The sequence below is a fragment of the Ranitomeya imitator genome, chromosome 5, assembly GCF_032444005.1.
Source record: "Ranitomeya imitator isolate aRanImi1 chromosome 5, aRanImi1.pri, whole genome shotgun sequence".
Classification (NCBI taxonomy): Eukaryota; Metazoa; Chordata; class Amphibia; order Anura; family Dendrobatidae; genus Ranitomeya; species Ranitomeya imitator.
Genome location: NC_091286.1, coordinates 110,235,170 through 110,250,099, shown reverse-complemented (window position 1 = coordinate 110,250,099; position 14,930 = coordinate 110,235,170). Strand labels below are relative to the sequence as shown.

The window sequence follows — 14,930 nt, the reverse complement described above, 5'->3', positions numbered from 1 at the left end:
CTGCCATCTACTGGCTGTTGCTATACCACACTAATATTTGTTTTGACATTTTCCCACAACACCTTTCTGTCTTTAGCTCCTCCTATCTTTTTCCTTCTCTTCCTGTTTTGTACTCCGTGCCATCTTGGAATATACATGTGCTGCAGAGCTGGAGAAGGATTCTCTTGTTACCTCTAACCTGAAGCTTCTATTATCTCTATCTGGTGATTCTGTAACAGCTCTAACCTACAGTCCTCACTCTCACATCTCACCAAGGTACTGTAAATAAAACCTGTTGAATGTATCACTGCATCATCCTTCCGGATCACCACGCACAGTTGATAAGAACTAGGAGCATAGTTAGTGAGTAACGCTGTCTGCCATTGTTTATATAGCGATTCGTGATCACATCCCTCAGATACATCATCCACATATATCGGTGGCAGAATAGTGTAACTGCATATAATTTGAGGATGTAAAAAAAATACCAACTAAGAGTTGTTAAAAAAAATCTTGTTTATTTTACAGTATATACAGTCATCAATTTATCCAAAAGCATTGCCTTATCAAGAATGTACACCATAGGCCATCTACACAGCTCTTTTTTATTAGTGTTTTGCGCATGAAAAATAAGAAAAAAAAATGCAAAACTGTGCATTGTGGTAAAACATTACAGTGGCACGTGATCAGACATTGCTCTCGGGTCAGGCAGTAGGATCATCGATCCATCACACTGTCTATGTAGGCCCTGGACGAGCAGTGGTATATGATTAAATAATGCTATGTTACAGGTCGATATCATTACGGTGCATTAATATAATGGTAGAATAAAGGGCCGGGGAAGTCTAATAATATTTTTCAATATTATCAATTAATGTAGAGTTGCCACTGCTTAGGGATTGCAAAAATGCAAAGGCGAAATAAAAAAAAAAACAAAAATGCACAGCTGCTGGATACACAGTCTCCTTTAGTCTATTTGCATGAGGTAGTAACTAAATTATTTTGGCCACAAGTTGACAAGCATCCTAAAGGATGAAAGTAAGGCAAAACGAAAAGTAAAATCTAGATCATTTCTTACAAAGTGGAATGTTAGAGGTGATCAGTCAGGCTGAAATGTTGAGTATTTATCCATATGGTTCTAGCTCTGATTAGGATTTGTACAGACAAAATAAGCTTTCTGCATATATTAAAAGAAATATGGCTGATTCTATAGATGCAAACAGCATATTCACCTGAATCCATACATATGTATGATGAGTGTTGCAAGATTAAAGGGTATGATCACAGCATTATCATTTGTACAAATACAAACGGGGAAACCGTGTTAATATCGCAATTTCTGTAGGTGGTGTAAGAAAATCTGTAGACTGACAACGATCTATTCGGACGTTCTTACATATTTCCCTTTCAGATTAAATAACAACTATACAAAAGATGTGATTTGCTTGTAATAAATATATCACTACTGTTTCAATTGGCTGATCTTTTCCCTTCAATCATAAAAAGTTAATTTATTAATTTGCTGTTGTGCATGCCAAAACGAATTAAAAATCTATTATCCAGGTAATCAGAATTTGCCGCTTTACAAAATAAAAATAATATAGGGGAAAAAAAAAGCAAAGAAGATATTAATGGCAGAAGCCAACGCATTTCACTGCAGCAGTCACAGGGTAACGCTGTGGTGCAATGTGTCACTTGACAATACTTTGTGCAAATTTAAACACCAGTGTAGTTGCATTAATGCTAAGGATACCGTACAATGCTTACATCTCTATAGATTACAGGATCCTTTTTCTTAACTTACAAAATGTTATATTGGCATCACTAAATTACATGGAATAAAAATACAATAGTGTTAATAAACTCTTGTGTTTTGTCGTCCTCTCTAACTAGCTAGACTAGACGAGAAGAAGAAGTCTCAGAACATGGGGCTCGGACCAACTTTACATCTGTACAATTAAGACACTTGTACGTCATAAAAGTATCACTATCTACAGGAGGGATCCAGGTAGGACATCAGCGACAGGAAGGTACAGCCACCGCAGTAGGACAGAGAATTAACACTGTGTGTGCAAGGATGACACAACTGTGACTGCAGCACTTGTGTGGGAAGAAATGTGTCCATACCACAGAGAAGCGACATTTTCTTCATCACTGATTCATGCCACAATAAATTATTTGTATATATATATTAGGTATATAAAATGATCATGTGTTTCTGCTGCTGCTTTGTTCTCAAGTTTCTCTGCAGGAACATACAACCCTGCGGTGAAAATCTTTCCCCACAATACCAGTATCTGCAACCACAAAGTTTCTGCTTCACGGCTTGACTACTGCATCGACAGAATGGGGATGCAGTTACAGAAACTTTGCAATACTCTTGGCAATGCTCTTCCAATCTTCTCCGTGCCCTGTCGATACACCCTTAAGTAATAGTGTTCACTTGGCGACACGAGTTCCTTTGGCCATTGGTTTTCAGTAGCTGTTCTCATGTCCTGCGAGGATGTACAGGTTGCTGTTGGCTGTAGGGTTGTCAGTCGGTCTGCTTTCCAGAACAACAACTCTGCAAGACACACAAGCAAAACAAAACCAGAGTTAACGACTAGAGGTAAGTAGGAGGGTGAGGTCACCACAATCTTGAGCAAAGTTTGGAAGTTAGCCCCTATCTACAGGATAGGAGATTACTTGCAGATCACTAAGGGTACCGTCACACAGTGGCATTTTGATCGCTACGACGGCACGATTTGTGACGTTCCAGCGATATATCCGTGACGTTCCAGCGATCTCGCTGTGTCTGACACGCTCCTGCGATCAGGGACCCCGCTGAGAATCGTACGTCGTAGCAGATCGTTTGAAACTTTCTTTCGTCGTCTAGTGTCCCGCTGTGGCGGCATGATCGCATGGTGTAACAAAGGTGTGCACGATATTGTATACGATGTGCGCATAGTAACCAACAGCTTCTACATCGCACATACATCATGAAATTATCGCTCCAGCGTCGTACATTGCAAAGTGTGACAGCAGTCTACGACGCTGGAGCGATATTGTTACGATGCTGGAGCGTCACGGATCGTGCCGTCGTAGCGATCAAAATGCCACTGTGTGACGGTACCCTAAGGATCTGACAGATGAAATCACCACTGATCCGGAGATTGGGGGTCTGAGGAGCCTCGAGTGAACCAAGTGGTGGTTGAACATGCACACATCCGCTCTATTCATTCTCGATGGGAACACTGAACACCAGTCGAGTGTAGCGCATGGTTATATCTGGAGGTCCTTGAGAATTAATGTAGAGGTGGTGTACATCTGTCTACAGAATGAAGTTAAGTGAGATTTTCAAGTAACGTTCTGTAAAAAAAACAAAACACTAAAGGATCCCTCAATTGCTTGAATAATTAATTGTAGGATGGTATCTGCTCATTTGGGACAATATATAGAACTCTTCTTGCTTTAAGTGCACTGTTAGGCATTTGTTTTGAAGAACAATAGGCTGGGCTCACACTAGTGGTTTGCATTGATTACATTTGTATAAAGCCGATGTCAAAATTTGACAGAGCCAATTTTGTACTTAATGACCAAGCAAATTTTTACAATTCTGACCACTGTCATTTTATGAGGTTATTACGGATCCACTGTTTCTTCAACTGTTTTTTTGTAATATATTTTACTTCATGTTAGCGGTAAAATATCTTTGATATGACTTTATTTATGAAAAAAAATGGAAATTTGCCAAAAATGTGGAAAATGTAGCATTTTTCAAACTTAATTTTTGTGCCCTTAAATCAGAGTCATATCACACAAATTAGTTCATAAATAACATTTCCCACTTGTCTACTTTACATCAGCACAATTTTGGAAACAATCTTTTTTTGTTAGGACGTTAAAAGGGTTAAAAGTTGACCAGCGATTTCTCATTTTTCAAACAAAATTTACAAAACCATTTTTTTATGGACCACCTCACATTTGAAGTGAGTTTCGGAGGTCAATATAACATGTGACAGAGTCACTGACAGGGTGGTAGAGGGGCGATATGTGTCACTGCGCTTAACGGCGTCAGTGATGTGAAACCAGAGCATTTTTTCTCCAGCACACTACGTGTTGTGAGGGTTAAGTTGCATAAAAGGGCTGGTTTTATGTGGACCTTCATAAAACAGGTGGGAGAAGGTCCACGTTATCTCACCTGGCAGGACCTGCATGAGGTCATGATCATGTGATCACAATCACATGATGGGGAAGTTACAGGCTTGGGTTGAAATAACCGAGCTCTACAGGCAGCCTGGGTTCAGCTAGAGAGAGGAGTCTCCAGAGGCTTTGTGGCTCGTCGAGCAGAGACTGAACCTGTGCTGCTCCAGAGCGGGGTGCCCCCTGGAACATACGGACTGTGTTGCAGGATTTTGCTTTTCTTTTGTTATTTTGTTCCTGTTTTAGCCGGAAAGGTTGAGTTTGTTTTCCCCACTAGTTGGTTTATGCTGCCTTACAATAAACCAACAAGGGCTTTAAAGAGACAGTGTTCCCATTTTTTCCTACCTCTGTGTGCCGCCACATGAGTTAACTACCACACACAGAAAATATCCAAAAGTGACCCCATTCTAAAAACTGCACCCCTCAATGTGTGCAAAACCACATTCAAGAAGGTTATTAAACCTTCAGGTGCTTCACGAGAACTAAAGCAATGTGGAAGGAAAACATTTACATTTTACTTTTTTCACAAATTTTTTTTTACTTTGGAACCAATTTTTTTTCACAAGGGTATTAGGAGAAAATGGACAACAAAATTTGTTGTGCAATTTCTTTTGAGTACGATAATAACCTGCATGTAGGGGAAAGTTACTGTTACTGGGCGCATGGCAGGGCTTAGAAGAGAGGGAGCACCGTTTGACTTTTTGAATGCAAAAGTGAGTGGAATCAATGGTGGGTGCCATGTCACGTAAAGGAGACCCTCAGATGTGCCTAAACAGTAGAAACCCCCCAATTCTAACTCCAACCCTAACAGCCCTAACCCTAATCCCAACCATAACCCTAACCACAACCTAACCTCAACCCTAACCTTAGCCCAACCCTAGCACTAACCCTAGTCCCAACCCTAACGGAAAAAAATACATTTTTTTAAATTTTATTATTTTATCCTAACTAAGGGGGTGGATAAAGGGGGTTTGATTTACTATTTTTTTTTATTTTGATCACTGTAATAGGGTCTATCACAGTGATCAAAATGAACCAATAGGAAAAATCTATTGTTGCCGGGTGCCGACAATCTTGGCAGGCGCACTGCACATGAGCCCGCCATTTTCTTCCCGGAAGAAAAGCAGAGGGCTCGGGAGACCCCATTTCTTTCTCCTCTGATGTACTAGATCATATCACAGGAGAGAGAAATGAATGGGAAATCGGACTTCTTTTTTTGCAGTCGCCGTTATTCCCCAAATTACAACACTGGGATGGTACAAACCAACCAGAATCATGTTTTCCTTGGTCTCAGCTACCCCTGGTAGCTGAGACCCCAGAGATTTTCCGATGCTGGGGGGCGCTATAACCTTATTTCTCAGCACCGTTAAAAAGCGACGCCAAGGAATAAGTACCCTTAACTACCACCATTAAAAGGCGTATCCTCCTTTGAGTTTGAAAATACGTGTTTCATGTGATCGTCTGTGATTTATCGAGGCTTTAATAAAAGTACAAAAACTTTTAACTCACAACCTGGTGCTAACTGACAATTCCTCCTACTTTATGTGCTTGGGGACCGACCTGGTGATGTCTGAGCACAAAAACAGCATTAAATGATCTACATTTCTCCTAGAAAACTGAGCTGAGTTGCATTGTTTGTCGTACTGTGCATTAAAAAAACAGAACATGTCCTATGTGACCACTGCAGGCTGCATTATCACAATGCTGCAGAACATCGGACAGTTTCTTACATCGCTCTCCTTTTCTGTGAAAGATTGTAAGTTAACATGGATACTTTTACCAATAGTATAATATCATATATAGTATTGATGGAATCAAGTAAAACATACAACTTGACTGTGGCAGATCAACAGGGGATCTTGGGGAAAACAAGTGTTGACATGAATGTAAGGGCAGAGCCACGAGATTCCTGACATACAACGTACGTCTGTCCTGCTGCCATATATTTCTGTTGAACAAAAATACATCCTAGATCCTGTTAGTTAGTTGGTAAGAGCAGAGCCGGGTTAATTACCGGTTTATCGGTGGTGGCGGCCATCTTCCTGAGGCCGCACGTGCGCAGATGGAGTGCTCTGCTTCCCGGGGTTTCAGGAAAATGGCCGCGGGAGGTCACGCGTGCGTAGATGGATATCACAGCGGCCATTTTCCTGAAGCCAAGTTCGCAGATTTAGATCTTGGCTTCAGGAAAATGGCCGCCGCGATCTCCATCTGCGCACGCGCGGCCTCCCGCGGCCATTTTCCTGAAGCCCCGGGAAGCAGAGCACTCCATCTGCGTACGCGCGGCCTCAGGAAGATGGCCGACGCCACCGATAAACCGGTAATTAACCCGGCTCTGCTGCTTACCGGGCTGCTGCATCACCTCACATGTGGAAGGGAGCCTGCTCACGCCATACCGCTCATTATCCCCGCACCTCTGCCATCGCCACACCACTGCTGCAACCCCCCCATGGACACCAGGCCGTGGCATCGCCCACCTAAGCAGGAAGGGACCCTGCTCAGGTGCACGCTGTACCGCATCACCCCACCTCTGCTGACAGCATGCCTCCTGTGACCCTGCTCTGCCACCGCCAGCCCTCAGGTAAGATACTGGAAATTCGGACAATAAGACGGATCCCCATCTTATAAAAAATCTTTTTTTCTGCAATTTTCACCCCAAATTTGGGGTGCGTCTTATGGTCCGGTGCGTCTTATTGTCCAAAAAATACGGTGTATAGAGGCACCATATGCAATAAAGTGCAACAACCACAATAAAAAATATATAAAATAAAAAATGGAATAATCCAACTTTTACTATATGTGGTGTAACAATGCAACAAAAGTGCAACAGTGCTAATGAATTTGTGCGAAAAAGATTTTTTTAGTATGACTATGCAGCAAAAGTGCAACAGTGGTAATATAAGTATAAATTGTGCAAAATTGCAATGGCGCTGTCAATCTAACATTAAGTCAGAGTAGCAAAATTTTTTTTAAGATTTATATACAATTGAAGCACAAAAGAACATATATAACTAACGTGCAATAGTGCAAACAGCACAATGATAAAGGCAGCATCTACTACAATCATTCGTGATAATGTTTTGTTTTCTACCGTAGAACTAGAAAATGAGCCAAATGAATGTGGGCACAAGTTACTCCAGGCTGACGGCTACACAATTACCTGTCAGATCCCAGCAGCCTGAATATCCGCGTGTTATCTGAGATTTCCTGTGTTATCTGTGAGTGGAAAGACATAATATACTTTAATAACGTACATAACAAATAGATACTTTTCCATCAGAATAAAGTAGCTGGCTAATGCTTATTATTACTTCGTATAATGTGAGCAATTCATAGAACAGTCAATACTAAGCATTACGTCATGGTCGATATTTCTAGGGATGATTAGCCCTGCCCCGTCTTTCCTCCTTACGGGGACGGCCTCACACTCTGATCCACCCTAACACACCAATATTTGGACAGTGAGTAGATAAAACTCTGCCCAAGAGCCCCAGCAATCTGGAACAGTTGGAAATGATGGTATAAAATACAGGACTCCTGCTGAACTGATACGTGTGAATCTATTATGATATTTATACGTTGCATGCGAAGTGCAAGTGCAGTGGCAAAGCTAAACTGTGCCTCTCTTGGCCTTCCTGGGGCTTGGTTTAGACATACCACTTCAGTGGCCATCTTGAACGCGGTGGACCCGGGAATGCCAATCTCAGCACAGTACTCAGATGAGAGCACTAGGTAGGGTGAATATACAAATGTAAAGTCCCTTTCACTGCCAGGGAGGAGAGTCGTGCGAAGTCGCCCTTTTTCCTTTGAGGTGGACATGACCTCCATCTACTATAGCACGGAGCATATACCTCAATGGAGTATATGCAGGATGTGACTTCAGTCATACGGCTAATGATTGGTTGAATATACAGCACACTTCTGCACTTTGTGACCGATTTACCTCATTTGATCGGAAGCTCCTTCCTTGCATACCATGTTTCCAAAACGCAAGAACACTGTCCTGAAGGCAAACTAGGACAAAATACATAATGACAATAGTTGAACAATTGTACTTTTTTATTAATGTAAAACAATAAAAAAAATGTCTATGTAACCAATAGAAAATTTGTTCAAGAGTGTGAACACATTTATTGCCAGCAGTGATCAATGGCCGCACGGGTCAGGAGAACACATGGACATGACAGACAAGGCTGACAACTAAATGGTGCAATTGTTGCTACAATTGAAAACGGACGGCAGCATGTGGAAGTCACTAGTAAATGTCACCGCCATAAAATGTGCACGGTACTGTCAATCATAGACTCACAGCAATGTCAGAAAAAAAGATTACGCCACGTATAGTGGTCATTGGCAGGTGGTCATTTTTGGCATTGTCGTTTTCTTTTGTAAGGAAATAATGGGATAAATATGGCAATTGAGGAGCATATGACACTGCAAGAAACATGGCGGCATGCCTCCACCAGCAGTATAGAAAGGAACAGGCCTCTCACCTATAGACTCAATCTGAAAGTCAAATGTCAGCTCTGAAGACAACTTGCGGCTGGATTTTAACCTTCCTTGAAGATTCACTATTTTTATACAACCTTAAAAAGAAAGATAGATGTAATGTAACCGCATGAACGAGCAATGAAGCCGACCCAGGGGCAGTATCCTAGACTTACGATCCAGGCACACTAGGATGGTGTCTCTCTCTAACTGCGTCACGTGGACGACATCGGACTGCGGGGTGTCTGTAGGGACAAGGAGTGAGAGCAATTTAGGGTCTCGGAGACCGCAAAGACGGATCCCGGAGGAGAATATTAAATTACTCACCTGTTTCTGTAAACCAAGACGAGGTGGAGTTGGGATTCACAGTCTCAAACCGTACAACCTGGTTAAAATCTGTGCCCTTGCTGACGCTCACACACACTAGGGGGTATTCCTGTTCGGGCACAACCAGCATCTCCAGCATCATGAGTGGGCATGGTAATGGGAAATCTATGTGCTTGGTGACAAAGGGAACACAGACATAAGAATCCATGGACAGGATCACTTGCTGGCTGAGAACAGCATTTATCAGCATTAGGATCCCAGGCTTTACTGTGAATGCTACAACCTTTTATTGACATAATCCCCAAATATTTACTGACCACGATCACAACTTTTATTTTACTCCTTTCCACAAATTTTTCTCAATCTTTTTAAACACGAGCCAATATCTATCACCCACAGACTGAAAATTCCACAGTCCACTGACTTGTCTCAAACATGCAGGAATTTACATACCAGCAGTGACTGAGCCATCAATTTCTGCTATTTCCCCAGCAGGCAATAAAAACTGACAAGCCTCACAACATAATAACATGCAAAAAATATCATCTCAGCAATTATAAAATCTAAAAAATAATCACTTGCTGAGAAGTGGAATGCTATACACTCCAAAGATTTTAACATTAAAAATCCGATTGTATGAAACAATCACAAACAATTAAATATGTTATATAACTATTCTCTATCACTATGTATTTGTAGGAGTGATTTCATGTGTTAAAAGAAAAACTATCACCTGGTTTATGCTATCCCATTTGAGAGCATTATGATGTAGGGGCAGAGACCCTGACTCCAGGGGCAGAGACAGATAGAAAAGGGCCCCTGTGCAGGAACAGTATATGGACCCTATGCTTTACAATATAGTTCTGTCTATGAGAGAAGCTGCTTGCATACTCAGAGATAGTAGTGGCCCCCTTACCTCTGCACCAATGAGATGTCCGACTCCACTAGTATCACTGTATCTGCTGCCGATCAGCCAGATCTATGAAGCTCTGCATAACCCCGCCCACATCATGGATTGGCAGTGTACACTGTGCATAACAGAAAGCTGCCAATCAGTGGTGGGGGCGGGGTTACCGAGCTCATGAATATGGAGGACTACCTGGCAGCAGGCTTACTAGTCCTTTAGTGATGATCTCCTGCTGATAAACTGTGATTTTACCAAAACTACTGCAAGCAGCCCAGTAAGTGACACATCGCTGGAATCACAGTTTCTATCTCTACATTATGCTGATTTCAGACAAAAAACGGGAGACAGATTCCCTTTAAGAGTCTTTTCACACACGTTACGAATCAACAACAATATTTTCGTGGCAATTTTGCTTGCAGGTATTCAGCAAACGTGAATACAAAAGGAATGTAAAACAGACGTTTACTTCTCGCTTCTGCTAGATCTGCTTTGGGCAAAAACAACTCCACCCCACCGAGGATGGATGATGCTTTTTCCCAAAAAGGGCTAAGTATAAATACAGTACAAAATGTTCAAATGGCTTCTAAAGAACAGCAAACCCTAGGGCAGTGTTCCCCAACTCCAGTCCTCAAGGCCCACCAACAGGTCATGCTTTCAGGATTTCCTCAGCATTGCACAAGTGATGGGATTAACGCCTGTGCAGATGATGCAATTATCACCTGTGCAATACAAAGGAAGTCCTGAAAACATGACCTGTTGGTGGGCCTTGAGGACTGGAGTTGAGAAACACAGTCCCAGACTAAAGGTAGAAAATGGCATACAATAATAAAGGAACCTCTGCTTCCTTCATAAATCTCCCTGGTGTTTCTGTACTTTCCCACATGACCGCCATGGCCTCAGTGGTATAGGAAGGAAAGCGACAGGGAGAAGTAGAGCAGTGGCGCATTTGGAGCGGGGGATTTATCAGGGAAGTATTGGTTCTTTTGGTATTTTATGCCATTTGCATAATTATTGATCATTCGGAAAACCCTTTTCAATGACTTGGAGCAAAATGGTATAACAATAAGAGTCCACGTACCTTAATTAGCATGAATTTCTGCATTTGTTCCACCCACTCTAGGAGGATAATGCTCGACTGGAGGGCTCCACATAGATATTTATGGCTAGTATATGGATTCCTCACTAGAAACATCAAATTGTATATAATGTTTATGCACGGCCTAGTTACTATTCTCACGTACACTTCAGTATGTCCACACATGCAGATCTCATTCAATGACCATACGATTATGGAGCAGATCATTCTTTTTTTGGTCACCACCTCTGCTTCTACCTCTAGTTTTTGGGGAAGGCTGTTAACACAATTTTGGTTCATGAATGCTGGAATTTGCATCCATTCAGCCACCAGAGCATTAGACAGGCACGGATGATGACTGCTGTTGCTGGTTTTGTCATTATGATTGTTTTTACCAGTTATCTATTGGACGAAGGGGTTAGGGTGGGTTGTAGGGGAACTATGATTGAGGTCTTGTTTTTGTCTTGCTTCATAAGCTCTCCATTTGCTGGTGCCTTCCCCTTTGCCCAAGGTGATAACTAGGGTTTCTGGAAGTTAAACCAGGACTAGTCTTTCCATGTCTTGTCATTTGTGTATTTTTATCTGATATTACCTCGCACCATTCTTTTATGATGTGTTACTGATGATGAACAGTAGGGTTGGCCTGGCCTAAAGCCTCAGAGGTATTGCATGGTGTTGGAAATGACCACGTGTCTACCATTGAAGGATCATAAAGCAGAATAACGGCAATTATTAAGACTTGATCCTTGCAGTCAGACCCCACCTCTGTGACTCCTTGCTTTTCTGGAGATAACCACGACTTTTTCACCTGTACTTATCCCTCACTAAAAGTCAACATGGAGAGAGATGTGATGTCTGGATAAAATATACTTATTGAGGCAAATGGACAGCTCATTGTTTCTTTTGTTTGTAATACAGCACAGTATCCAGCAGACTCAACCTTCTGCTACGGATTATTTTTCTCACTGTTAACAAGACACGTAATGAAAATCCTAATCAAAGCAATTGTGTTATGTGTAACCCCCGGAGTTAGAGAGGTCACCGTGTTCTGCAAATAAGCCTCTTAAAACTGCAAAAAATGCCTCCCCCTTTCCCACAGCATTGGGCGCAGTGACAACTAATGAGCGTAAGCAGAGCCCCCTTCTCTAGACAGCAAGCAATTGGGGGTCAAGGTACCCACTAACACTGCTCAGTCTGCAACCACACGGCCAATAGCTACTTCTATATTCAGTCCTCTACATTTCATGGTAATTTTCAATGCAAAGGTTAAATGGAAACAGCCAGTAAGAAGCTACATCTAAGGTCAGTGCCTCTGTATGATGCCAAACCAGAAGTGAACAACTGGCTGAATTGTGCCCAATAAAGCATCAAGTAGGCAGCCTGAAACTACATCAACCAAACAAACCGTAAAGGCAGGACTATATTTCTTGATCATACATGTCAGTTCAGGAAAAGAAGAACAAGTCTCAGAGGTTGTAATAGAGGATTTCAATTGTCCAATTTGCCTTTTTTCGGTTTTTCTTTTTCCTTTTTTGTATTGTTCTAATACACACAAATGAAATAAACATGTGTAACTAATAATTTCATGGAACAATTTCAAGGGAAAAGTGCTTCAAGTGGGGAACAGGCTCTGTCTTGGCCCCAGTGTTGTTCAACATTTTCATAAATGATCTAGCTAAGGGAACTCAAGGTAAACTAATTAAATTTGCAGACGATTCAAAGCTAGGAGGGAAAGCTAAAGGCCCCTTCACATTAAGCGACGCTGCAGCGATACCGACAACGATCCGGATCGCTGCAGCGTCGCTGTTTGGTCGCTGGAGAGCTGTCACACAGACCGCTCTCCAGCGACCAACGATGCCGGTAACCAGGGTAAACATCGGGTAACTAAGCGCAGGGCCGCGCTTAGTAACCCGATGTTTACCCTGGTTACCATCCTAAAAGTAAAAAAACAAACACTACATACTTACCTACAGCCGTCTGTCCTCCAGCGCTGTGCTCTGCACTCCTCCTGTACTGTCTGTGTGAGCACAGCGGCCGGAAAGCAGAGCGGTGACGTCACCGCTCTGCTTTCCGGCTGACCGACGCTCACAGCCAGTACAGGAGGAGTGCAGAGCACAGCGCTGGAGGACAGACAGCGGTAGGCAAGTATGTACTGTTTGTTTTTTTTACTTTTAGGATGGTAACCAGGGTAAACATCGGGTTACTAAGCGCGGCCCTGCGCTTAGTTACCCGATGTTTACCCTGGTTACCAGTGAAGACATCGCTGGATCGGTGTCACACACGCCGGTCCAGCGATGTCAGCAGGGAGTCCAGCGACGAAATAAAGTTCTGGACTTTCTTCAGCGACCAACGATCTCCCAGCAGGGGCCTGATCGTTGGTCACTGTCACACATAACGATTTTATTAATGATATCGTTGCTACGTCACAAAAAGCAACGATATCGTTAACAATATCGTTATGTGTGAAGGTACCTTAACACTAGAGGAGACAGAGAAAGGATTCAGAAGGATCTAGATAAGCTTGAACAATGGGAAGCTACTAATAGAATGTCATATAACAGGGAGACATGTAAGATTCTACATCTGGGCAAGAAAAACGAAAATTACATCTATAGAATGGGAGAAGTAGTACTAATCAACAACACATGTGAAAAAAACTTGGGTATACTAATAGATCACAGACAGCACATAAGTCAACAGTGTGATGCAGCAGCAAAAAAAGGCAAACAGTTCTAAGATGTATTAACAGAAGCATAGTCTACTTCATGTTAAGTAATTATCTCCCTCTACTCCCCCTTGGTCAGGTATCATCTGGAATACTGTGTCCAGTTTTGGGCACATTTTTAAAAAAGACATTGAAAAACTGGAGGAAGTTCAAAGAGCTACCAGGGTGGTGAGCGGACTGCAAAGTACGTCCTACAAAAACTGATTAAAGGATCTGGGAATGTTTAGCTTGCAAAAAAAGAAGGCTAAAGGTACCGTCACATTAAGCGACGCTGCAGCGATATAGACAACGCTGCTGATCGCTGCAGCGTCGCTGTTTGGTCGCTGGAGAGCTGTCACACAGACAGCTCTCCAGTGACCAACGATGCCGAAGTCCCCGGGTAAGTAGGGTAAACATCGGGTTACTAAGCGCAGGGCCGCGCTTAGTAACCCGATGTTTACCCTGGTTACCATTGTAAATGTAAAAAAAAAAAACACTACATACTTACATTCCGGTGTCTGGTCACGTCCCTCGCCTTCAGCTTCCCGCACTGACTTTGAGCGGCGCGCCAGTGACGGGATAGTACGTCATATGTGGTCGGCCGCGCTCACGGGGGAAGCACGGCTGGGTCTCAGCTGACTATCGCAGCTGATATCCGGCACTATGTGCCAGAAGCGGTCACGGACCGCTCCTGGCACATTAACCCCAGGAACACTGCGATCAAACATGATCACACCTGAAAAAGGCGGAGAGGTTGAGGGCCTTCCAGAAAGAAACCTTTTACTCAGAGGGGGAAAAAGTGGGGCACTTGCTCTCGGTAGTGGCGTCCGCGCAAAGAGAATCTTCACATGTCTACTCTATTAAGACGGAACGGTGGTCACTCAGGGGGTGCAGATCTTGGAAGTGTTCAGGAAATTCTATGACAAATTATACGCGTCCAGTGTGGAGAGGGGACCTGAAGATATGGCAAAATATTTGGAAGAAATTGATTTGCCCCGGTTGAGTAGAGAGGAGTGTGAATTGTTGGAAGAACCGATTGGGGAGGAAGAATTGGGGGCTGCATTGGCGGGCGTTGCGGGGAATAAGGCTCCGGGAGCGGACGGCATTCCAGCTGAGATTTATAAGACCCTGAAAGAAACTCTGTTGGCCAAATTGGTAGGGGTGTATAATAGCTCGTTGGAAAGAGGGGAGTTGCCTTTGTCGATGAGAGAGGCTATTGTGGTGGTTATCCCTAAGGCCGACAAAGATCCACTGATGCCAGAATCCTATAG

The 14,930-nt window shown here is 42.8% G+C and overlaps 1 protein-coding gene across 8 annotated transcripts in view; it reads right to left on the bottom strand.

Annotated features, from left to right (window-relative positions):
* Positions 1-477: 477 nt before the first annotated feature.
* The window catches only part of MAP4K3 (mitogen-activated protein kinase kinase kinase kinase 3), a 331,018-nt gene continuing 316,565 nt past the window's right edge, over positions 478-14,930 (bottom strand). For all 8 annotated transcript variants that reach the window (XM_069769035.1, XM_069769037.1, XM_069769038.1 and 5 more), the window contains 7 exons: positions 10,959-11,062; positions 8,974-9,145; positions 8,823-8,891; positions 8,652-8,744; positions 8,102-8,172; positions 7,319-7,374; positions 478-2,542 (listed from right to left, as the gene is read on the bottom strand). In XM_069769035.1, coding sequence (XP_069625136.1) covers positions 2,455-2,542; positions 7,319-7,374; positions 8,102-8,172; positions 8,652-8,744; positions 8,823-8,891; positions 8,974-9,145; positions 10,959-11,062 — 653 coding nt within the window. In that variant the 3' untranslated portion in view covers positions 478-2,454. The remainder of the gene's footprint in view (positions 2,543-7,318; positions 7,375-8,101; positions 8,173-8,651; positions 8,745-8,822; positions 8,892-8,973; positions 9,146-10,958; positions 11,063-14,930) is intronic.